This window comes from Hemitrygon akajei, chromosome 19, assembly GCF_048418815.1.
Source record: "Hemitrygon akajei chromosome 19, sHemAka1.3, whole genome shotgun sequence".
NCBI classification, from domain to species: Eukaryota; Metazoa; Chordata; class Chondrichthyes; order Myliobatiformes; family Dasyatidae; genus Hemitrygon; species Hemitrygon akajei.
In genome coordinates this window covers 18,988,124-19,014,808 of record NC_133142.1, presented here as the reverse complement: position 1 = coordinate 19,014,808, position 26,685 = coordinate 18,988,124, and the positions used below count along the sequence as shown (strand labels likewise).

Genomic DNA, 26,685 nt, shown 5'->3' with positions numbered 1-26,685 from the left:
TACTTAAGTATAAATCCGATTTCCAAGTAACTGCAATAGCCTTTTTGGCTACTGCCAATGCAATTTTTATGAACTCTTTCTGATATTTGTTCAATTTGGGTTTCAGTTTTATCCCTTCAATATCACTTAGTAAGAATAATATTGGATTGTGTAGAAGCTGTGTTCCAATAATTTGTTCCAGTAAAACTCTTAAATTTATCCAAAAAGGTTGAATTTTATAACAAGACCAAGTAGAGTGTGTAAAAAAAAGTACCAATTTCTTGATTACATTGAAAATATTGATCAGATAAATTTGAGTTTAATCTATTTATTTTTTGTGGTGTAATATATAATTGATATAAAAAGTTATATTGTACTAATCTTAGTCGAACATTTATTGTATTTGTCATACTGTCGAGACATAATCTTGACCAACTTGTTTCATCCATTTTAATAGTCAATTCAGTTTCCCATTTTTGTCTTGACTTATGAATTCCTTGTTTAATTGCCTGTTTTTGAATCAAATTATACATACCAGAAATAAATTTTTAAATTATTTTTTAATTATATAAATACTTATCAAAATTAATACACATGGACCAAACAGGATTTATTAAATGTAACTCAGATAATGTAACTCAGTTACTTAGCATAATTCATTTGGCACAAAAGAGGGAAGAAATGAATGTGGCAGTTGCTTTGGATGCAGAAAAAGCATTTGATAGATTGGAATGGGATTTTTTATTTAAGGTACTGGAAAAATATGGATTAGGAGTATCTTTTATAAAATGGATTAAAACCTTAAATACTAACCCCAAAGCTAAAGTGGTGACAAATGGCCAAATTTCAACATCATTTCAGTTAACAAGGTCAACTAGACAAGGTTGTCCATTATCACCTGCTTTATTTGTGTTTGTGATAGAACCATTAGCTGAATTAATTAGAACTGACTCAGATATTATGGGTTTTAGAGTTAATCAGGAGGAATATACGATTAACTTATTTGCTGAAGATGTTCTGATTTATCTAACTAACCCATTGCATTCGTTGCATAAATTATCTTCTAGATTGGAAGAATATGGGAAATTATCAGGGTACAAAATAAATTGGGATAAAAGTGAAATTCTACCCCTTACTAAAGGAGATTATAGTCAATGTCGATTAATAACTCGATTTAGATGACCGATAAATGGTATAAAGTATTTAGGTATAAGAGTTGATGATATAAAGAATTTATATAAACTAAATTATTTGCCATTATTGAAAAAAATTCAAGAGGATCTTGATGAATGGATGATGTTACCAATAACATTAATAGATAAAGTCAATACTGTAAAAATGAATATATTCCCTAGATTACAATATTTATTCCAAACACTACCAATACAATTACCGCAGAAGTTTTTTCAAGAGTTAAATAAATGTGTGAGGAAATTCCTTTGGAAAGGTAAGATGTCAAGAATATCATTGGAAAAATTGACATGGAAATTTGACCTAGGAGGGTTACAATTACCAAATTTTAAGAATTATTACAAAGCAAATCAACTTAGATTTATTGCATCTTTTTTTGATGAAGATAAACTGGCATGGATTAGAATAGAATTAGATAAAATAGGAGAGAATATACCAGAAGATTTTATATATAAATGGGAATCTAAATGGATATGGGAAAAGGAAGAATCTCCTATACTAAAACATTTGATTGATTTATGGAATAAGATAAATGTTGATGATGAGATAAAGAAATCTTTATTAGCAAAGAGACCTTTAATTCAAAATAAACTTATTCCTTATACAATGGATAATCAACTTTTATATAACTGGTTTCACAAAGGGATTAGATATATAGGAACAACAACACACAAAATGCTGGTGGAACACAGCAGGCTAGGCAGCATCTATAGGGATATATAGGAGACTGTTTTGAAGGAGGTATATTAATGTCATTTGACCAATTAAAGAATAAATATAAAATATCAAATAACACTTTTCTGTTATTTCCAATTAAGGGCTTATTTAAGAGATAAACTGGGTCAAACAATGTTATTGCCGAAACCTAATGAAATAGAAACTTTAATTCATAAAGGAAAGATAATGAGATATATTGCAGTGTAAATGGAATGGTCCTAAAAGATGAAAGGTTAGGGGGAACCTTACTGGACAATGATAGAACACTTTGAGAATTTGTGATCCAAAATTTTTTTAAGGCAAAAAATAATGTTTCACTGGTACAAAATACTGTTTTGGTCACAAATGGTGTATTGGGTCCATTTCTGGTCACTATACTTAAGGAAAAATATGAAGGTCCACTTGATAGACTCTAGGAAGATTCCCTTGGAGTTGCTAGAATGAGGAATTTTAACTGCAAGACTGATCTGGTGAAAATAGGGTTTCCTATGAAGAAAGAAATGAGAGAAGATACAAAAGATCACATCTGGTTAATATATAAGAGAGATCAGAAGTTCCCAATTTTGGATGTTTGTGCAGCAACTGGGAAATGAGACTGATATGATTGATATACAAGGAATTAGACTTCTTTGTGCCGCACCAAACCAGTTCACTTTTGGGTTCAGAGAAACCACTATCCTTCCAGTGATGAATAGAAAGTTTCAGGTTAATTATAATTAATAAAATAATTTGACTTAAATATATATATGAAGGGTCTTGGCCTGAAATAGGCAGCATCTATGGGAAAGTGTAAACAGTCAACATTTCAGGCCAAGACCCTTCATCAGGACTGGAAGAAGATGAAGTCAGAGCAAAAAGGTGCGGGGAGAGAAGGAAGATGTACAAGGGTGGTAAGTGATAGATGAAACCAGGAGAGGGGGAGAGATGAAGTTTAGAGCTGGGAAGTTGATTAATGAAAGGGAGAGATCTTGAGAAGGCAGATTCTGATAGGAGAGCCCAGAGACCATGGAAGAAAGGAAAAGAGGAGGTACACCAGAGGGAGGTAATGAGCAGATAACTAGATAAGGTAAGGGAGAAAGGGGAACAGTGAAGTGGATGAATTACCGGAAGTTCATGAAATCGATTTCATGCTATCAAGTTGGAGGCTATCCAGATGGAATATAAGGTGTTGCTCCTCCGACCTGAGTGTGGCCTCATCTCAGCAGTAGAGGCGACCATGGACTGACCTGTTTGAATAGGAAGTAGAGTTGAAGTGGGTGGCCACCAGAAGATCCTGCTTTTTCTGGCGGACTTTGTGTTTTTAAATTTTAATGGTATTCATTTTGAATATTGAAAAAAATGCAAATATCAGACTTTCAGAAACATTCCATGGTGATGAAAAGTATGACAGCAAAGGAGTGTGATAGTGATTTGGCTGTCAAAGCATTTCTGGGATCCATATCTGTCAGTTTTTGGTGAGGAAGTCCTCAGTGTGGAAGGCTTTGCTGATTGGAAACCAACTTTGTGGATTTACTCCAAGTAAATGTGGGTGTAGTAGTGGTGAGCAGAGATGCTTGCTACTCAGTGAGTTGTCTAATAGCAATCTGTGAGCCAAATGTTGAGCATCGGTATCATAGGCATCAACTGCAGCTGTATCAAGTTATTAAATAGTTTTTGAAATTTTGGATTGTGGAAACTTAAAGTTCAGTGGTGATTATATTGTCAGTTTTCATTTTAAAATGTGAATATGGAAACTTCTGATAAATTGATTTAAAATGTGGCATGGTATTTCTATAAATACTGTTTGGAAGGCCAGGTGAAATCATTGGCACACAGCTGGAATGAAACATTTTGACAATTAAATTCATGTGAATATGCATTTGCAGTTGTCTGTATCCAGGGGCTTGTCATAAATGATGTTCATATTGCACATTGCTTAACTCAAATTAAGTTATGATAAGTCATTGTACATTACTCGTATGTTTAGCCTGTTTTGGTTGTTTCATGCAGGACAGAAAGCTCGCAAAGGCAGAACGTCAGCGATTTCGTGAAGAAGCGGAAATGCTTAAGGGACTGCAGCATCCTAATATTGTTCGATTTTATGATTCTTGGGAAGGTACTCTGAAGGGGAAAAAATGCATTGTACTAGTTACTGAATTAATGACCTCAGGAACATTGAAAACGTAAGTATTTTACCTGAAATTATAGTTTTGGTGCTGGGAAAAGAATTGTGACATTTTATTAAATTTATTTTTAATTCAGAAACATTAAAGGACTGAAGTTAACTAGACTTGAAATTCAAAATTGGGTTCTCAAAATGCTAATAAATAAAATTAAAATCCATTTCATAAATACAGATTCTACAGATGCAGGAATTTTTGAAGAACACAAAGTGCTGGAGGAATTCGGCAGGTCATGCAGTATACACGGAGAAAAACAGACAATCGATTCTTCGGGTCGAGACCTTTAGTTTTGATGAACGGTCTTGGCCTGAAGTGTCGACTGTTTTTCTCTTCTCCATAGATACTGCTTGACCTGTTGAGTTCTTCCTGCACTTTGTGTTTTAATGTATTAATATTTTTGATCTCTTTTAGATGTTAAAGAAGTTTTTAGTTTACTTGAAGGAGTTGCTGCAAATGTAAAATTACATAACCATTTAATTATAGTGGGCAGAATCTAAAGTACCTAGCCAATCTCTCCAGAGCATTTAAAATCTGACTAATCAAGGGAAAATAATTTATAGGCTTGGTTGACAATTGCAATCCTTAATGTATTGTGGTTAAAGAAGCCTGTATGTTACAAGATATGCAAATTGATCAGTAAAGCAATTTAATTGACAAACAGTATAGGCTGATCATACAGAGAAGATGATCAACCTGGAAAAGGAAAATCTAAAAAAAGGTAAGATAAAATTGTGAAATATTAAATTTGATTCTTCCCAAGATGTCCTAACAGATTTACCATCACAGCAACCTGCATGCACAGAAAATACCAGTAGCAAATTTGTTTTTTTTTAAACTGAACCCCACAAGGATAAAAGATAATTTTGTTCTTTATCCTTGCCCAAGACAAGGAGACCTTGACACACTACACTGCCAGTGTAAGCAGAGAGATGAAATGATCTCCTCCATTCCCTCTAAGGCTGAACGGAATTTTGCTGCTTTTTCCCTGAGAAACTTCCTCCTTGGGAGAACATAAACAAATAATTATTAATTACTGGCCTCAAGATAAATTTCACAGCAATCAATAACTTCCAGTTATGTAAATTATTTTACACTAAAACACACACTTAACATGGTCAACATCTGGAAACAAGTAAGGATGTCAAAATGAAAAAGGAGATATGATTTTTGGAAGTTTTGGAGGAGAGAGCATGAAGTCGTTTAGGAAGGCAATTCCAGAATTAGAACCAAGTTTGTTAAAAATGTGGCTGCTATTGATAAATCAAAGTGCAAGAATTCAATGAACTAATGATGCTTCACGGGGAGAGAAGGAGAGATGGGGGTGGGGGAAAGAAGTGAAGTTGGTTTTCTGAATGGAAGATGTAAGCACAGCACTTTTAAATGTGTGAGTGAAATTTTAAATGCAATTTACTGAGTGATGTAATACCAATATAGGTAATTATTGAGGAGTTCAATGTGCTGAAGTTTGTGGAGCACTGAGGTTGAGAATTTGGCAAGAAAATATTAGGAAAACTTGTCTGGGGCTAAAGCTATATTTTGTTATTGAATCAATTGATGTAAGATTTCAAAGATAGTAGTGGATGGTCTTTTTGTAGGACATGAGCCAGTAGCTCAGCACATGGGCAAATAGAAGGTTGTAAACATGTCAGACTGAAATGATTATAAAGAGCTTGGAGTTGGTGGCTTGTGCTATGTGAGCAGTCCAAGGTTTAAGGAATGCATAGGAGTAGAATTAGGTATTGTCTTTGTTCATTTATGGCAATGAAGTGCAGGTGTACGCCCATCCTTCCTGAGTCATGCACATGTGCAGTTAAATTAGCACCAACCTATTTTAGTACTGCTCACTTTTCCCAAGTGGGCTTCACTTCAATTCTGCTCCAACATAGCCCTCTTCCATTGAGAGGATAATTGGAGCTGGTGTTGTTATCACTTCCTCCTTTAATCATATGGATCTGGCAATCTTATTCCTTCAAATCTGCTTGACCTGACTGCTACATTTGGTTAACTTTTATAGTTGTTAAAAAAAAAAATACCAATTTGAAGGAATTGCGTTTTTGTTTTGACATTGGTCAAACTGAAGATACCTGAATTTGCTCTCGGAAACTTGAGGGCAATTGTTTTAAAGGCTCAATGCATGCCTTGAAATAAGAGATTCCTGTGTTGTGTCATATTTTCTGATAAATTACTAGGTTTTTCCTCTAGCTCTTATTGGCCTACAGAGGGAGGAATGGAACAAAAATAATTGGTACCTATAAATACTGCATCTAACCAGTAATGGTGCAAACATTGACCAAGCTTTCTCTGCATTTGGATGAATTTTAAAAAATTTAATTTACTTACATTTTGAACATATGGTGAAATCATTGCAGCAACATTTAAAAAAAAATCTATGTGATACTAAAGACCTTCGTGCCAGCATGGCTTTCATCTGAATTTTTTGTTGAAGGCTCCTTCAGTTAAGTATTCCGAGAGATGTGTCTGTTATTAACAGGAAGTTACTTAAATATGACATTTTATTGCTTAAACCCCTTGAAAGAAAAGTAATCTCAATTGAAATGGAAAATAATGACAGCTGGAGTGTAGTTTGTTTAAAATCTAAATAAGGATCTGTGTGGGGGAAAATAAACGGTGCACGTTACGGATCAATTACATATGTTTATATCAGTGGATCTGTGCAACTGAACAATGCACAAGGGATATTTTATCCAGAGGATTGTGAAAGTGCATTACATATGAAGTGTGTCATATGTTAAAGTCATAATTTGGCTGTAATAGTCACCAGAAATACAGATACTGAGTTTTATCATTTTCAGTGTGGATACATTTTCCAGTCATAGTAATGATAGCATATGTTGATTCTTACCTTTATATGGGTGAAGTTGATTAGTTTTCAGATGTAGGTGCATTTTATTATGTTATAAACTTTTTAACTATGTATTTTTATACGATTATCTTTAGTCCCTAAATAATGTCAAGTCATTGAATCATTTGAAAACTGAAGTTAATCACTTGTGGCCTATCATACCTGTATAAATCTGAGTTTCTTGGCGGGTGGAGGGGGGAATTAAACTCTAATTGTATTGTCGAATATGTGGTCCCTACTGTGTTTTGATTTTCTAACCCGCTGTCTATTAGGTTTCTACTTAAGCTATTAAGACATTAGCTAAACTTATCGGTGAAGCAGGGCTTTTTCTTGTGTCTCTATCCTAAAGCTTGTTGTGATATATTTGACTTAATATCTATTTGCTGCTCAATGATAAAATTGTCTTTTGAAGTATCAGGGTGACTTTTTTTTTCTCCCTCCCGCCTGCTCTTGCACTCAACTATTCACAATGCCTTAGTCATAGAATGGGCAGCATGTAATGAAACGTTCCAGTATCTGCATTTTTTCTTTTGTAAAGAATTGTCATTGAAGCATAGTGATGATGTGTTTACCAATTATTTTGCATATTATATATAGTTTGATGTAAAATTAAAGAGATCATCTGAAAATTAGAAAAAAAGTTTGCAGCAGTGGGAAATCAAAAATAAAAACAGAAAATTCTGGAAATGTTCAGTTGATCAGGCAGCATGTGTGGAAGAAACAGTATTAACATAATAGAGCAAAAATGAGAATGTTCACCTCCTGTTTTGAACTTTTAAGTTGCATTTGTTAAGATTCCAGAGGTCCTAAATTATTGTTGGAATTTTAATCATACATGATGCTGAAAATGTTTTGTCTTTATTTTTAGATATTTAAAACGATTTAAAGTGATGAAAACAAAAGTTATGCGAAGCTGGTGTCGGCAAATACTGAAAGGCTTATATTTTCTACACACAAGAACACCACCAATTATTCACCGGGATTTGAAATGTGATAATATTTTTATTACTGGACCTACTGGATCTGTGAAAATAGGAGATTTGGGGCTTGCAACTTTAAAGCGTACTTCTTTTGCTAAAAGTGTTATAGGTAAGTATTTGCCAGTTCTTTGGTGTAATCTTTGTCATTTTGGAGAAAAAGAATGCTAGATCAAAAAATTCTTGCATTAAGAAATCCAGTTTATTCTGAGTTATGGAATCTGATCAAATTAATATAGTTCATTCTTTGTATTTTTGTCTTGATAATGTGAATCATTGAGATCTTGGCTAACTCAAAGTTTTGAATATGGATCATGGTGTTCCTGAATTTGGTTAATTATCTACTTTTACCAGGAGTATATGTGGGGCATAGGACGAAATAAAGGTAGAATCTGCTTGGTTGTCAGATTCATTTTTTATAAGTTTGTATGCAGGTTTGGTAATCATGTGCTTATGAATTGTGATTGTGATATTTAAAAAAAAAGGTAGATGATATTTTAGTTAATCCTGGATCACTTATATTTCAACCAACTGGTGGTTTATTATCATAATTCTGTAAATGGTTAGTGACGTAGTAGGTTGCAGATGGGAAACATGGCACAGACTTTGAGGACAAACTTTGAAATTTCAAGAGTAATTATCTGTGGGCAAGTGCAAATTTCCTGTGATTTAATACAATAATACCCTGGCTTATGGAAGAACTCAATTACAGAAATCTGACTTCAGGCAAATTCTCCTATAATTTTAAAGATTTAGTTTAAGGTAATAATGTTTTCTTTTACATATCCACATCAGCTTCCTCTTAATTACGTGAGTTACGGTGCCTTGGAAAAGTATTCAACACCCAACCCTTCGTTCATATAAATGAGTATTACAACTAGGAACTTTGATCAATTCAACTGAGAATGTTCACTGTGAACCATGTACTCTCTCCCCCCTCCCCAGTGCTGCCTTAAAAAAAAGGGAAAATTGTAAAGCATGAAAAAAAAATTCAAAAATGAAATGTCAGCAATTCAAAGGTATTCATCCCCCTTTACTCAATACTTATTTGAACCACCTCTCAATAGTTCAGTAGTTCCATTTATTATCAGAGAAATGTATACAATATACATCTTGAAATTCTTTTTCTTCACATACATTTATGGAAACTGAAGAGTGCCCCAAAGAATGAGAGACAATTAAAACTTCAGAACCCCAAAGCCCACCTACTCACCCCTTCCACGCATAACCAGCAGCAAAGCAACGGCCCTCCCCCAACCCCACCCATTTCTGCAAAAAAAGCATTGGCACTCTCCACCCAAGCATGCAATAGCAAGCCCCCCAATAAATACCATGATCTGCAGTACAACAAAAACTAATTATTCACTTGACAATTCAACATCTGTCTGTCTGTGTTTCTGTCTATTACGGCCAGTAGTAATTTTGGATTAGCCTCTATTCGCTTTGCACAACATGATGGAGCAAGATTTGCCCGTTCCTTCTTGCAAAGTTGCTCAAGCTGTGACAGGTTAGTTGGGAAGCGGCAGTGGACAGCAGTCTTGCTGGAGGTAGCATACTGCTGCTTGTGTGATGGTGTTGGGTTTGCTGACTGCAAAGTTCCAAACTCAAAGACCTGCAACCCTATGCAATATAAATAGCTATGAGTACCCTCATTGAAGGGAGGTTATACTGTAACCATGTATTCTACAAAGACTAGTTCACTTCCCTGTAGCTTCTGGTAAGATGGTGGTGCATTTGATTGTAGCAGCTTCTAAGGGGTCAACCAAAGGTGGTGGTGTCCTTTTTAAACATATTTTTCATGATCACAGGACATGGACATTAAGAACTTAAAGTACTGCAGTTTTACCCCATCAGTGAATTGCTTTTTGGCGGAAAAAATTGAAGAAGTTGGACTTGGTTTGGATCCTGCTGCCGCCTGTGTCAGGCGTGGAGGAGTTGGCGTGTGAAGGGGGATGTGCAGTCTAACAGCAAGTGATCGTTTTAGTCTCTTTTGTTGTAATTGCATACCCTTGTTGGACATTGTTAATGTGGAATGCTACAAGTCCGATTCACTGATTTATTGGTGGTGGTAGGGGCAGAGGCAAGAGAGCTGCATGGCCTTGGTCATAGCTCAAGTCACGGTGTTGCTTGTTTACAGCCACCCAGGAGAGAAGCGTCAGTCAGTGGGTTCCACCGGAGGCATTTGGCGTTGTGACCAAGGTGGAGTTGGCACTGCCCCCCAGTGTTCACTTGGCAGAAGATGCGCTGTATTGTGTTCAACTGCAGATTGTTGCAATGTTCATGGATTTGGGGGTCTTGAACTTTTTTTTTTGTGTGTGACTGCATTTTACTGATATGTTATATGCTTGCTATCTTATGTGCTATATGTGCCTTGTGCTGTGTGTGACTTTTGATGCTGTGTTTTCCACCTTGACCCTGATGTTACACTGTTCCAATTGTCTAAATTAATGGTATTCATTTACTGTTGAATTACAAATGAACTTGAACTGTATCTGCCAGTATCCGCTATTTGAGTGGTGAGTACCTTCCCCCAACAAGGAGGAGATGCTTACAGCTAACAAAGCAGTTTAACCACAGTTCATTTATTTTTAGTGATACACGTATAAATCGACAAAATTCTTAAAATGCATTTGAAATTCATAGGTTTTCCATATTACAAAAGACTTCCAAATTACAAATTTTAAAACGCAAAGGATTTATAAAACACATACAATTCCTTTAGGCTAAAAAGACATAGTAATGAATTGCAGATGAGTGAATTGTCTTCTGCAGAAATTGAAGGCAGAAGAATGTACTCAAGTTCACCCTGTCTTTCTGTCATTCTTGATGTTCCTTGGTCATTCCTAATAAAACTGACTACTCTTTGCATATATACTGATTCCCTGCCTCTTGGTGATCTCACATGTATATATTATTTCTAGATACTTTTGTTCAACAAAGGTCGAAAAACATCTGGAGACAGAGCACCCAGTTACCCACAGTTAGTGCTGTGAAGTTGACCCCTAGAGCACACAAAACTGCCATCTGTTAACAATCAGCCATTTGATGAGCTAATTGATATTATCAATCTAGTCTGCAAGTGTCCTTGAACTAAATAATTCAGCCATGATGTCTGTTCTGAAACAAGCCCAATTTAAAAAAAAAACTATTGTCTAACACTGCAACCCTTGAGAAATCAGCCCAGGTGCTGTGAATGAGCAGCCTGTGTTCTACAGACAGTGCATTTGTTTGCAAAGCTGTCCCTTAAACTTTAAACCAATTATTGTTTGTTATTTACATTTTTAAAAAATTAAAGACAGGTCCCCATTTATGACAAAAAGCTGAACAAAGAATATTGGTTGGAAGCTTATTATAATCAGAATCAACCTTCGGATCTGTAGAACTTTCACCTGTTATATTAAAAGCTGAGTTTGGCAAAAAAAAAGTAAGGTCCCCTGGTACTGGACAATGAATATGGATCACACTTGCACATTTTGGATTAATGCAGAATATTTTAACATAGTATACAGAATTAGCATTTCTGGCAAAGTACAGAAATTTATGGTGTTTAAGTTATTTTGTATATTGAGAGTTGACCATCTGACTAATCTTTTATGTTTGCGAATTCCCGTATGGAGCAAACCGCCCTCCAAATTTGCCAGTGTACATGTATAAGTGGAGCAATCTTTTTGCAATATTAAAGTTTGTTAAATATAAACATTTAAAGTTAATTGCCTAGATTTTGAGAATTTAAAAAAATAGAATTTATTAACTGCATCTCTGGTGTGCATCAAAAATCAGTTATCCCTGATCTACAATTTACTGCTTATTGCCAGCTCCTGTTAGAATGATGCATTTCCTTTTTATTTTCTTCAGGTACTCCAGAGTTCATGGCTCCAGAAATGTATGAAGAACACTATGATGAATCTGTGGATGTATATGCTTTTGGAATGTGCATGTTAGAAATGGCTACCTCAGAATATCCATACTCAGAATGTCAGAATGCTGCTCAAATCTATCGAAAAGTTACAAGTGTAAGTGTAGATCATCTAAGTTATTATAACCTTAAATTATTGTCATGTAGCAAATAAATTCGTGGCTAGTTTTCAAGATGATTTAGTTTTACCAGCATATTTTTCTGAATTATGTGGCAATTCTTTTGGTCAAAATATTTTCCACAACACAATTGCATTTTAATTGAAATTGATTTGTGATCTTAAAAAAATTACAACTATACCAAAGATTCTTGTGTTTTCCTTCAGTCTCAAGTTATGTGCAGTCTTTCAATTAGAAAATGGTAAAGCTAGATTAAGTGTTCATAGTTTAACAACATTTTTGAGACATAAAATGTAGTAGACCTTGACGTTCTAAGGACATAATTGTATTTTAATGTGAGAGCTTATACAATGCTGCATTTTTAAAGCATGATTTGCATTTTTTTTAAAAACTTGCCTTTTGTGTTCTCAACATTTTCTGATCTTGTTTGGAAAAACTCTTTAATTGAATTGCAGATTCTATGTGCTGCATACAACACAGCTGGGCAGGAAAAGAACCAGTTTAATGTAAACTCAACTTTGCAGAATTTTCCAAAATATATCATTAATTTCAATATACATTTTATAGAAGAAAAACATTTACTTTTCCATTATGGTCAGTGAACAATGTTGACTGAATAGAAATAAATTGCTGGAAATACATAGCAGGTCAAGCAGCATCCGTGGAGGGAGAAACAGAATTAAAGCTTGTGCTTATTAATTTAATCCTTTTTGTTTACTGATTACTTATTTTATTATCCCAAATTCTAAATCTACTTCAGAATGCCAGTCAATTACGTGAGCTTGCTACTTTAGTAATGTATACCTTGAGCTTAACATAATTGAGGTCCAGAAAGCAGTTTTTCCTCTAACAGTCAACATGTCCTCTAAACTTAAGAACTATATTATCTAATGAAATATACTACAGAAAATTGTATTGCTAGATTATCTCTACATGGTGTGAATGATAATGCAAAGGGAGGAAGTTGTTACAATTATAGAGGGACCATACAAAGACCCAACTGAAGTGTGCATTTAGGTTTCAGTACCTCAACTAGTGAAGAATATATTAACCCTGTGGTTCAGTATGAGTTTACCAAATAAATTAATGGATTAAAATATGAAAGAAGGTTGTACAGTCTTTTAGTTCCTTGAGTTTAGAAAGGTGAAGAGCACTTTAAATGTGTTGTTTAATACTGATGAATTGATTAAAATAACTACAGAGGAAGTATTTTATCTAGTTGATTAAAAGTAAACAGAGGACCAATATATTCGTGATTTTTCTTCAACATTGTTGGTCAGATTATGGAATGTACTTGTCTCAAGACTAAACGGGTAGTTAGTTTTGATTTGTTAGATGAAGAATACAGAGCAGATCTAGGTAATAAATGTGAAACAGAATTTAATTTGATGCCTACATAGTCTTGAGGCTGTGAATGGCATACTACTGCCTTAACAAACATTTTTTTCCAAATAAAAGCTAAACATTTTCTTGTGTTGACCACTGAAGATGGGATAGAGAAATTTCAAATCAAATTGGACAGCTGAGGGTACAGAACCTGATATTTGATTTTTCCTATTGGTCTCTTTATTTCCTCAAGAGTGGATTAAAGATAGCAATGGGAAAAACTTTGAATTTGACACATTGTTAGTCCTTGAGAGCTTGATAGCAATAAAAGCACATCATTATTCAAGGTATATCTGGATTAATTTTTCCTTGTATTAAATCAGATTAAATTAGCCACTGGATAATAGGAAGCTATGGGAGTTAAATTTATAGTAAAACATTTTCATTTGATGTATGCTACAATAGGTAATTGATTTGATTGAATTTATTAGTGGTGTTTTTTGTTTGAAAGAAAAATGGGTAGTTCTATTAACACCAGCCTGTAGAAGAGTGTTTAGTTTCTTGTAGTTGAGCATTTGGGTAAGAAACCATAATATGCTTTTCCAAATTCTGCAAGCATGAGCCACCCCATCCCATTCAGAACTCATTTTTCAAATTCTGTGATCAGAGAATTCACTTAATAAAAAACATCAAGCCTGTCAATTATGAACTAAAATGCTGACACAATACAACTAACTATTGATTACCAGTTAAATTAATTGATATTTGGTAGCTAGAAAGTATAACACTTCATAAATTCAGTTTATAAATATATTTTGATTACTATAATAAACTTGCCAAATATTTTATTATTTAAATCTTTACTAAAGGAAGGAATTTGCTTTAAGAACTATTATGATTTCACAACATTAGTATTCTACATATTAGGCATGGAAAATCTTTCTGGAGTAAACACCTGAAAGCTAAAGCATAGTTGAAGGTTAAACAATAGGAGATACAGCACTCATGTTTGATCTTTTTTAACATCTGATCACTGGCTTTGAGTGCCATTACAAGAAATAGCTGAAAATCTGTTGAAAAGTGTTGCCCCTTGATCTGCTATTAAATGGCTACATTTGTACCTATTATGTATTATATTTGGCTGCTGCAGAGTGTAGTCAGCTTAAAAAAATATTTCAAGCAGATAATACTAAGTTAATTGTTATTAGTATTGTTTTGTAGGTAAATACAGGGAAGTCTAAGCAGGTTCCTCTTAAATAAAAAGTTTGAATTGTATATGGCTGCATACTATGACTAAAACTTATGAACAATTAAATATGTTCAATAGTTTCAAAATTTTTTTTTAACTAACTAAACTAATAAAATTTATATTGTCTAAAAATTGGAATTTGCTAGACTACTTCCTTCTGTGGAGTGATTGAATAGACTAGCCTTTCATTTCCTCAAGTTTGAAAAATGAGAAGTGTTCGCAAGGGGTTTGGGGGAGGTGAAGGTATTTCAAAATGGATTGGAGGGTTGGGCAGGGAGTTTTAGAACTGGAGGTAAAAAAAAATCAGACTAAAAGAGTCAGGAATTTAAGAATGAAATCTGGGATTTCTTTTCTGACCATGAATCTACTGATAAATACTCTCTATCGCTCAGTTGAGTACATTCTGACTTGAGATCGATTAGATTTTTGAGGTACTTGAATGATATGGGAATATGGTGTGGAATTAGAGGTAGTTTAGCCATGGACCTACTGAATATCATACCAAACCTGAAAGTTCATATGGCTGATCCTATTTATCTTGCATTCTGGTGTGTCTACTCTTCAATCTGGTGTTTAAATGTAGACTTAAAGCAAGAAAACAACTCAAGTCAAATTCTGTCAGTCAAGTACTCCAACTTGCGAAAAATCAAATTCTGGACTTTTATCTGAACATATCCTGACAATTGAGTTATTGAGCAATATTCACTTCAAAAAGTACATTATTTAGTGTATAGCAAGAACCAAAAGTGAATTATCTTCTTAAGAAATAAGATCTCTAAATTGCTACATGCATTTCCAACAACTGTGATGCAGTGAAACTCAACGTTCTCCAAAACAAAATGCAGTTGATTGATAACCAAATTCCTCCATTACCAAAAGCTGATCACTTCCCTTGTGTGCTGTAGGACAGAAGCAATTCTAGAATGCTGTTCTCCATCTCTTAGGGCAGTTCTGGATGGGCATTGAATATTGGCCATTTTAGCCAAAGAATGTCAATACTGGATATGAGGCAAATATGTAAATAATTTAACACCTGATTCAGGCAAATTAAAAGAAAATTGTTTGTACTTATTCATTGTGACAAGTGTCAGATTTTCAATTCAATATTGGGGAATTCCTTTGGGGTGCATGGCATTTCCAAAGAGATTGTTTTGCTCAATGTGAGTCTTGATATTTCCAGTAAAGTGCTAAAACAAAACGTAAATATAAGTTGAGTATACAGTATCAAAATATTTTGGCAGTTTCTATAACAGTAAACGCTAAAGGAAACCCACATCAAATAGAGAAACTTGTTCTGGTTTGACTTGAACATGCATTTTGGGTTGAGCGTGTGACCATTTCTCAGGTGTTTTACTTTCCCAAACAGAGGAAGAAAGTTTAAAAAGCTATTATGTACTGTTTGGTGGCACAGTGATTACTAGTATTCCAAATCAACATTTGAAAGTCACAAGTTCAAATCCCACTAAGTAACAGTGAAATTTGTAATCTAATTTTCATTAATTTGGAGAAGTGTGGGGGGGGGGGGGGTGGGAGACATCAGTCAGCCACCTTAGTGATGATTTCATTAAATAAAATTTCATTAATGACCTTCAGTGAGGACATCACCTTCTTTGCCTAGTCTGGCCAATATGTGACTCCAGACCTACCTTATTGACTTTTCAGTGCTCCCTGATTTGATCTCAGAGAAGGAATAAAACTTTACAGACCATCTGGCATCAAAGTGCCCACCAAATTTGGAAATAAGTCCTAGCCCAGTTGATCTTGCAAAGTCCTCATAAAAGAATGGAGACTGGTATTTAATTTCAACAAACTGAACCATGGACTTATTGAGCAACAAACTTACATAGTTGTATTCAGACAATTGAACCTTGCAGACAATGCACCTGTCTTCTCTGTCACCCTGTGGTATATATTGTCTCACCAGTAGGACAAACACATTGTAGGTGGCAGTGCATGCAGTTACAGGCAAGAGGTAATAGTGTGTTGAGTCTAGACCCATGAGCTATCATAGTCACAAATCAACATAGTGATAAATCTTTTGCCTTCTGTTCTCCCTCATCTAATGAATCAGTACTCCTGTCTGCTGAACATCATCTGAAAGAAGCACCAAAAAATAGCAAGAGCTGTTGCATGGATGGATCTCTATATCCCTCAGCAAAGTTTTGCTTGTTTGCTCCATTGCAAACCAAACTACCCAAGTCCTGAAGGACATACAGTAACTGAATGAATATAGCTTCAAGAGGGCTGAAGGACTTCCTAAGAGTAGTGTTAGGTATATCTAAAAACAAGGTGCCAGCCTTGAAAAGCTGCTGTTTAATAATAAAATCAACATGCAATAAACAGTTAAGTAATCTCACAACCAATGGAACTGATCAAAGTTTACCACATCCAGCAATTAATCAGCTAAGGAGACCGTGGCTTCAAGAACATCCCTATTCTTTTTTTTTAAATTTTTTAATTAGTTTTTCAAAACATTTTACAAAATTAAAAACCCCAAATCCCAGTGAGGAGCATTAATACAGAGCAAGGTTAAGCATACAATAACAATATGCTACAAAGGAAGAGAATTTAACAAAAAAAGCACCTAAATTAAAGACAAGTGAGCTTAGTGTCCTCCCCAAACCCCACAACACAAGAAAAAAAACAACAATTCCAGACCAACCACCACACAATATAGAGAGTATAAGTCCGGACAGTCAAACTCCCAGACTGTGAATACATTTAGCAACAGAGGATAATAATGCCTACTACCAGAAAAAAAAGGGAGCTGAAAGCAAGGGACCGAAAAGAAAAAAAACCCTAGTCAAGAGGAAGGTTATGAAAGTACTCGATAAAAGGCCCCCAGACCTTATGGAACTTTAAATCCGAATTGAGAACTGAATAATGAATTTTTTCGAGGTCCAAGCAGGCCATAATGTCGTTAAGCCATTGCGCATGAGTGGGCGGGGCAACATCTCTCCATCTAAGGAGGATCAAGCGTCTCGCCAGGAGAGAGGCAAAGGATAGTATTCGGCATTTGGTCGGACCCAGACATAAATCTGTCTCGCCCCAAAAACCGAACAGAGCAATTAAGGGGTTAGGTTCTAGGTGCTGATTCAGAATACCCGATAGTGTAGTGAAGACATCTTTCCAGAATTTCTCCAAGCTAGGACAGAACCAGTACATATGGATGAGAGAGGCCACGCCCCTCTTGCATTTATCACAGAGCGGACTAATGCCAGGGTAGAATCGAGATAGTTTAGATTTAAACATATGGGCTCTATGAACAATCTTAAACTGTAAGAGACAATGGCGAGCACAAAGAGAGGTTGAGTTAACCGATTTGAGAACTGAGTCCCAGCTCTCCTCGGATAAGGAGATATTTAAATCCTGCTCCCAGGCCATTTTAATTTTATCCCCAGGGGCCCATCGTAAGGCTGCTAGTTTATCTTGGATAATTGAAATTAAACCTTTACCTAGTGGATTAATGGAGAGAAATAGGTCCATAGCATTTTTCGCAGGCATTTCAGGAAAGTTAGGAATTAAAGGAGCAGTAAAGTGTCGGATTTGGAGATATCTGAAAAAGTGAGCGTTAGGCAGGTTGAACTTAACAGAGAGCTGTTGAAAAGAAGCGAAGCGGTTATCAATGAAGAGATCTTCAAAATGTCTAATGCCCTTCCTGTACCAAACATGGAATGCTGAATCGAACGTGGTAGGTAAAAAAAGGTGATTATGTGCGACAGGGCTAGAAATGGAAAACCCCTGGAAACCATAGCATTTCCTGAACTGAGCCCATATACGCAAAGTGTGTCTAACCAGAGGATTAGCTATTGATCTGGGCAGACTGCTAGGGAGTGCAGAGCCAAGAAGTGCAGAAATAGATAATTCTTTAGTGGAGCTTAACTCCATTGCCACCCAGTTAGGGCACTCAGGTTGACCGTGGAAGAAAGACCAGAAGGCAGCACAACATATATTAGCTGCCCAGTAATATAAGTGAAAGTTAGGTAAAGCCATGCCACCCTCTTTTTTAGATTTTTGGAGGTGGATTTTATTAATTCTAGAGCGCTTATTCTGCCACAGATATGACAAAATAATAGAGTCTAAGGAATCAAAAAAAGATTTAGGAATGAAAATTGGGATAGATTGAAATAAGTATAAAAATTTGGGGAGAACATACATTTTGACAACATTGATACGACCTACCAAGGACATAGATAGAGGTGACCATTATACCAGATTCTGTTTTGTAGCATATGAAAGATTGACAAAGTTTTCACGAAAGAGATCTTTAAACTTCCTTGTGACTGTAATTCCAAGATAAGTAAATTGATTATGGACTACTTTAAAAGGGAGATCACGAAATATTAGTTCTTGTGCTTCTTTATTAATTGGGAAAAGTTCTCTCTTATGTAAGTTGAGTTTATAGCCAGAGATCTGGCTAAACTGGTCAAGAAGTGAAAACATTAGAGGTAAGGATGTAGACGGATATGAGAGAAAGAGTAGTAAGTCATCAGCATAGAGAGAGACTTTATGCTCAACACCCCCTCTCCAAATCCCGGTCAGTTCAGGACATTTTCGAAATGCTATCGCCAGAGGTTCTATAGCCAAATCAAAGAGAAAGGGACTTAAGGGGCATCCCTGACGGGTGCCACGTTTGAGATTGAATACTTGGGATTTCTGAAAGTTAGTTAGAACAGAAGCAGTAGGACACAGGTACAGCAATTGGATCCAAGAGATGAAACTTTGGCCGAGGTCAAATTTTTCTAAGACTGCAAAAAGGTAGTTCCACTCTATACGATCAAATGCTTTCTCCGCATCAAGGGAGATAACACATTCAGGAGTCCCAGTTGGAACTGAGTATAAAATATTAAATAGACGCCGAATGTTAAAAAAAGGGAGACGGTTTTTAATAAAGCCTGTTTGGTCATCAGAGATAATGGAGGGAATAACGGTTTCTAATCTATGAGCCAACACTTTAGCTAAGATCTTTACATCAACATTGAGCAGAGAGATCGGCCTGTACAAGGAACACTCTGTTGGGTCTTTGCCCTTTTTTAAAAGAAGAATAATAGATGCCTCATTGAAAGAGGGTGGCAGTTTGCCGTAGTTAAACGAGTCAGATAATACTGAAAGTAACTGAGGAGAAAGAAGTGAGGAGAAAGAAGTGAGGAGAATGATTTATAAAATTCCACAGGGAACCCATCAGGTCCAGGAGATTTCCCTGAGGACAGTGCAGAAATTGCAGAAGATATTTCTTCTAATGATATAGGCGCATTAAGTTTGGCTTTGAAATCAGATGAAAGTGAGGGGATATTCAGATTCTGTAAAAATTGATCCACAGAGATATTGTCATTCAGGGATTCAGAGGAATAAAGCCGAGAATAAACATTTTTAAATGCGTCATTAATTTCTAAATGATCCGATGTGAAGTCTCCATTCTCCTTCCGGATCTTTGTAATATGTTGTTTGGCTTTAGAACGCCTCAGCTGATTGGCTAGGAATTTACCAGACTTATCCCCATGAATGTAAAAGCGGCTCTTGCTTTCGAGAAGTTGGTGTTCGACAGGTTGAGTGGACAGAAGGTTAAATTTAGTTTGGAGTTCAACGCGCTTCTTGTATAATTCAGGGTTCTTAGTTTGGGCATATAATTGATCCACATCTTTGATCTGGTTAATGAGGTCTGCTCGATCTGCACGGGATCTTCTATTGAGATTTGCTGTGTAAGAGATTATTTGACCCCTCAAATATGCTTTCATGGCATCCCAGACAATCTGGGATGGCACTTCAGGTGATGTATTAGTGTTAAAATAGAAGGTTATCTGGTCTTTAATAAATTTTACGAAATCATCATCCGATAATAAAGTTGAATCGAACCGCCAGTGTTTGTTCCTCTGAGGGAGACCGGGAAAGTTCAGAGAGAGGGTAATTGGGGCATGGTCAGAAATCAGTATACTCTGATAGTCACAAGTGTGGGCAAATGGGATAAGTTGGTTATCGAGTAGGAAATAGTCAATTCTAGTGAAGGTATGGTGAACATGTGAGAAAAAGGAATAATCTCTCTCCGTAGGATGGAGGAAACGCCATATATCAGAGATACCAAAATTAGAGAGAAACGACTGAATAGCTAAGGCAGATTTAGTAGGTGATCTGGTAACAGAGGACGATCGGTCCAGTTTAGGATCCAACCAACAGTTAAAGTCACCACCCAATATAAGAGAGTATGAGTTTAAGTTTGGTAGTGAGGAAAAAAACCGTTCAAAAAAGTTAACATCATCAAAGTTGGGGGCATACAGGTTTGCTAGTGCAACTTTAGTGTTATATAGTTTACCAGAAACAATAATAAAACCGCCATTTGTGTCCGATATTTTATTATGGAGTTCAAAAGGAATATTTGAGTTAATAAGAATGGAGACTCCCCTAGCTTTAGCGGCAAAGGATGAATGAAAATGCTGACCCACCCACTTGGACAGAAGCCGGGAGTTATCAAAACAATGAATATGAGTTTCTTGGAGGAAAGCAATGTCAGCTTTGAGTTGTTTAATATGTGAGAATACCTTCGAACATCCCTATTCTTGAAGGTGGCATGGTTCAGCATCTGAGCAATCAAGAAAAGGCTGAAGCATTTGTAAGCTTGATCAGCTGGAAGTGCTTAACAGATGACCATTTTGGCTACCAGCTGAGATTCCCACTGTCGTAGAAGGCAATTTGCAGCCAAATTCTATGATATTTAAAAAGTAGCTGAGGGCTCTGAATAAAGCTGGGACTATGGCAACAAACGAAACCGTAGCCGTTGCAGCAATTAGTGCTCATCTTCAAAATTACTGCAAAACAATTTCATCTAAGTAGCAGAATGCTTCATAGGAGTTAATATTTTCCTGCTTGTAGTACAGACAAAAATGATATCAACAATACATTGTCTTAATGTGTCAAGAATATGCAAGACTCTTACAAGGTTTTGTAAAATTCAAAATGTACAACTTACCATAGTTGGAGTATTACAATAATATAGAGTGCTCAAAGCAGTTGTAACTATTGTGGCAGTTGCATTAGGAAGTCTTCCAAGAAGGAACTTTCAAAAATGATTTGAGATGCTGTCCATATGAATGTTCAGAAAATTAGTCCTCAGAAGAATATGTAAAGGAACCTACAAATGAGCTTGTAATGGGGAACTACAAATCCTGCTCCAGCACCAACTTGTTCTTGTATTTTCCAAGTAAGACATTTCAAAGTGTTCTGCAGAAATGCAGTCAAATGAAATTTGTTGGCACTGTAGTTGATAGTCAGGCAAATGACTGTGATTTGAGATAAACTTCAAGGCATTATCATGGAAAGGTGGAAGCAGAATAGTTTAGGTAGGGAGTTTGGGACTTTGATAGCAGAAAACGTGAGTGGTAGTTTAAGTTTAAATTCTTGAACTTGCTGTAAAGCTTAAGAACTGATATGAAACGGTTAGTAGAAAGTTTCCATTGGAACAATGCAGGAGCCCAAGGAAACGAAGATTAAAGGGGGATTGAAGTATTAAATTGCCATTAAGTTGAAGTCAAACTTAGGCTATTGCTCTGAGATGACCTCAATTCAAGAGAAATTAAGCCTTGTATTTACAGTGTCAACATTCCTTCATGCCAGTATGTAAAACAAAGAAGGGCGTTTACTTGTATTTTGGAAAATTACTACATTGGATTTTTCCTCTACTGTTGAAGCTAAATTAAGTTTATTCTATCATGTATTGCATTGTAAATTGTTAGGTGTTGATGCCTCAGTGTCTTTGTAATGTTTCTATTTTATCTTACTCCACTCCTGTTTTGACTGCTTTCATCAGATTCTTCCTAATTTTAATCTTCAGTTTATATACATTTTATAAACTTTGTGGTAAAATCCTTGAAACATTGAGTCTTTATAGTGAAACAAGAGGAGGCAATTCAACCCTTCATTAGGTCCCTTGTTGGCTCTCATAAAAGCAATTCTATAAGTCCCATTCTTATCCTCCTAATTTCCCTGTCCTCTGTAACTTTTTGTATAAAAATTATCATTATCATTTAGGGCCATCAAATGCTATTGATTGCACTACCGAAATGTTTGTTCTTTCAGTTATGGTTTGCACATCAATAGCATTCAGCCAATGTCCTAGGGTATCCATCATAGCTGTGTAGTTTTCTTGTAGATCTGTAGAAGCTTTTCTATTTCACTGTCACTAGCTCTAAATCCAAGGCTTGCTCCTTAATAGCATTGTGGGAGCAATTCCACAAACATTCTGTTTTGGTTCAGAAATGGAGTTTATGATCATTGCAGACAATTAAAGATGGCAAACAAGTACTGGCTTTGCCATTGAAGCCAGCATCGCATTGGATTTTAAACTCTGCAAGGTTAGCAATTCAATTGGGTTTCATTAATGTTTTTGTATGGTGTATCTATAAGACCATAAGTTATAGGAGCAGATGTAGGCCATTCGGCCCATCGAGTCTGCTCTGCCATTCAATCATGAGCTGATCCAATTCTTCCAGTTATCCCCACTCCCTATGCCCTTTTATGGCCTGGCTAATCAAGAACCTATCTATCTCTGCCTTAAATGCATCCAATGACTTGGCCTCCACAGCTGCTCATGGCAACAAATTCCACAGATTTACCACCCTCTGACTAAAGTAATTTCTCCGCATCTCTGTTCTAAACAAACATCCTTCAATCCTGAAGTCATGCTCTCTTGTCCTAGACTCCCCAACCATGGGAAATAACTTTACCATCTGTAATCTGTTCAGGCTTTTTAACATTTGGAACATTTCTATGAGATCCCCCCCCCCACCCCATTCTCCTGAACTCCAGGAAATACAGTCCAAGAGCTGCTGGACGTTCCTCATGCAGTAACCCTTTCATTCTTGGAATCGTTCTCATGAGTCTTCTCTGAACCCTCTCCGATGTCCGTATATCCTTTCTAAAATGACCCCAAAACTCCACTTAATACTCCAAGTGTGGTCTCACAAGTGCCTCAACATCACATCCCTGCTCTTCTATTTTATACCTCTGGAAATGAATGGCGACATTGCATTCACCTTTTTCACCACTGACTCAACCTGGAGGTTAACCTTTAGGGTATCCTGCACAAGGACTCCCAAGTCCCTTTGTGTCTCTGCATATTGAATTCTCTCCTCATCTAAGTAATAGTCTGCCCGTTTATTTCTTCCACCAATGTGCATGACCATACACTTTCCAACATTGTATTTCATTTGCCACTTTGCTCATTCCTCTAAACAATCTAAGTCTCTCTGCAGGCTCTCTGTTTCCTTGACACAACCTGCTCCTCCGCCTATCTTTGTATCATTGACAAATTTAGCCACAAATCTATTAATCCCATAGTCCAAATCTAGTGGTAGTAGTGAATTGATACTGTATTAGTTCAAGATTGTATTAAGCTTGTAGGCTTTAAGCATCTTGTATCCAGTTTCTGCCAGTTAGGTAACCTATGTTATGCTTTGAGGTTAGTAAGCCTCTAACACATTTCATTGTTATCTAATATATTTAGTTTGATACTTTATGTTCTATTCTCAAGTTTATTTGATTTGGTATTTAACCTTTTAGTTTTTCCTAATGGAATTTGCCTGTTTGTGCAATATGGGTAGTCATTAACTGTGGGCTTGAGGTGCACATCCTAGATTTCTGTCAAAGCAAACTATTTGCAAAATGCATTGGAGATTTTATATAAAAATGAATGCATCTCAAAATGTCTTTCCAGTTTTGGATTCATGACAAAATGGTTTGGAATTGAGCCCACATGCTTGGGTATGCATTTGTAGTAGTCAATATGCTGTGCAATGCAGTATTTTATAGAGATGAATTAACAATTTCCCTTGGGAGTTATTAGTTGCAAAATTTAAGTGGACATTCAGTCAGGTGGAAGGAAAACAGGCAAAAATGATGGTCCATGATAGAAGCAATGACATTGTCTGAAGGGCATTAACTGGAGTTCATGTCTAAGTGAGTGATGATTTCAAGGGGTTCAAGATGATTTCCTCTGGCTGACCCGAATCCACCCCCCCCCCCACCATGCAGTGTATTAATGGGCATAGAAATAGAAAAATCTGCATGTGAGTGTATTACAGAAGGAATGATTTATATTTTTGGGACATTGGCACTGGTTCTGGTGGGAGAGGCATCCTTGTGGGATTTAAATGCTATACAGCAATATCCTGTAATTTAATTAGATTTTGAAATGTTTGTACCAGTCTATAGAGAGGTAAATGAACTTTTTGTGCGTATGTGTAGCCTTACTTATAAAAAGGAAAAATAGTTTAAAAAATTGTAAATATACTATGAATTCCTATGGTGGGGTATCCAGAACTGAAGAGCACAGCCTCAAAATTGGGGGTGACCTTTTAGAACAGAGGTGAGGAGGAAGTATTTTTAGCGAGGGAGTAGTGAATCTGTGGAATGCTCTGCCACAGACTGCAGTGGTGGCCATGTCCGTAGGTGCATTTAAAGTGGAAGTTAGTAGTTTTCTGATTAGTTAGGGCATCAAAGGGTATAGCGAGAAGGTAGGTGTATGGGGTTGAGTGGGATCTGGGTTCAGTCATGATGGAGTGGCAGAGCAGACCGGATGGACTAAATGGTCTAATTCTGCTCATATGTCTTATGGTTTAATTATATAACTTTTTGATTAAGCTTATATTTTGGACTAATGTTTTAAATGTGAAATTTAAATATGACTAAATATAGAGGTAAGTTGAGAACATTTTAACTTTTCAAAAGTTAACTGTTTGAGGTTTTAAAAAAACTTGCATCGGTCAGACCTGCCATGTACAGTAAGAAGTTTATCTTGAGTTCTGCTTTTTTAGTACATTTATGTTTTAGACCTTGTGTGTGTCTTTTTTTTTAAACAACTGTGATCTGCCAAAGGGAACTTTCTAAAGGTAGCCTAGATATAGAAAAATTTAAAGTGGAATACAGTATGGCATTTGTATTTAAAGCACAATTGGATTCTTTTCATCTGCATTTGTTTTTAATGCCCTATTAAAGAGCTGATATTATTAACCATATTAATTAATTTGGTATGCTCTTGATTTCAAAGCAACGTCAACTGCGTTTAAACTGGTAATACAGGCAGCCCCCGAGTTACGAACGTCTGACTTACGGGCAACTCGTACTTACGAACTGAAGGAGACCGCTGTCTGCCATTTTAAGTCTGATCACGACACCGTCCGCCATTTTAAGTCATTGCTGTTGACACAGTGTTGAGTGTTTAACTTTGTATTTGGCTTAAATTTTTCTTAGTAAGTGTTACGTATCCCGTAACTGAATCACTTACCAGCAAAGATAGAGAGGTCCGCTGAAGTCTGATGGTACCATTTTTAAACGTTTTTATTTATAAAGGGGCACAAAAGTAAGGTTAATACAAACATTTAGATAACATACGTCGTCAATACTCAATCTAAAGCGCAGGTATAGTAATAATCAATCAGAAATAAGCTCTATCGTTGTCTAGGGGATAATATATTGTCCATTGGAAATATAAAAGTCATTCAGAAGTCTGCAGGCTTCAACCTTTTGGGAACCGCTGGGTTTCCCGTGTTAGAGAGAGAGAGAGTGATTGGTGAGAAAAGGAACACTTGCCCGGGTCTTTACGAAGCAAAGCCGTGGAATCAGGGGAGCAGGCTTCCCTGTTGTTAGTTAAAAGCGGTTTTCCGTGATTCCAGCCACAGACTCCAGATTCGGAATCTAACGCATGTGTATTCCTTCAAAAAAGCTTCCCGCTACGACGGGATCGCTATCGTGTCTCCTTGGTGCGTCTAAAGGGGTCCCCCCCCCCCCCCAGACCCTCCTTTATACTTCCTCACGGGATCGCAGGTGTCAATCAGGTTGCAGGTGTCAATCTCTCTCAACCAGCCCACTTTGCCCGAGGGCTTTACACGTGGTCTCCATGAGACAATAGTCAATGTCGCCTTATTCTGCATCCCAGTGGAACGCGGTATTCAGCACGTCTCTCTCTCTCTCTCTCTCCTGAGTCATTGACCCCCCCCTTCACTAGGGCTCTTGCGTTTCTCACAAAGGAGGGGGCTGGGATCATAACAGTAAGATTCACCCTGACACCGCCCCTCCCCGTTCCGGTGGGATGGTGGCGCAGTGAGATCAGCGCTGGGCTCGAGAACGGAGGTTCGATCCAGTGACAGTGCACTCCCGTGCCGGGGTTGATGTCGATCCAGTGACTCCCGTACCATCCGT

The 26,685-nt window shown here is 36.5% G+C and overlaps 1 protein-coding gene across 5 annotated transcripts in view; it reads left to right on the top strand.

Annotated features, from left to right (window-relative positions):
- The window catches only part of wnk2 (WNK lysine deficient protein kinase 2), a 191,645-nt gene that overhangs the window by 42,089 nt on the left and 122,871 nt on the right, over window positions 1-26,685 (top strand). For all 5 annotated transcript variants that reach the window (XM_073072185.1, XM_073072187.1, XM_073072186.1 and 2 more), the window contains exons 2-4: window positions 3,877-4,049; window positions 7,781-8,001; window positions 11,745-11,902. In XM_073072185.1, coding sequence (XP_072928286.1) covers window positions 3,877-4,049; window positions 7,781-8,001; window positions 11,745-11,902 — 552 coding nt within the window. The remainder of the gene's footprint in view (window positions 1-3,876; window positions 4,050-7,780; window positions 8,002-11,744; window positions 11,903-26,685) is intronic.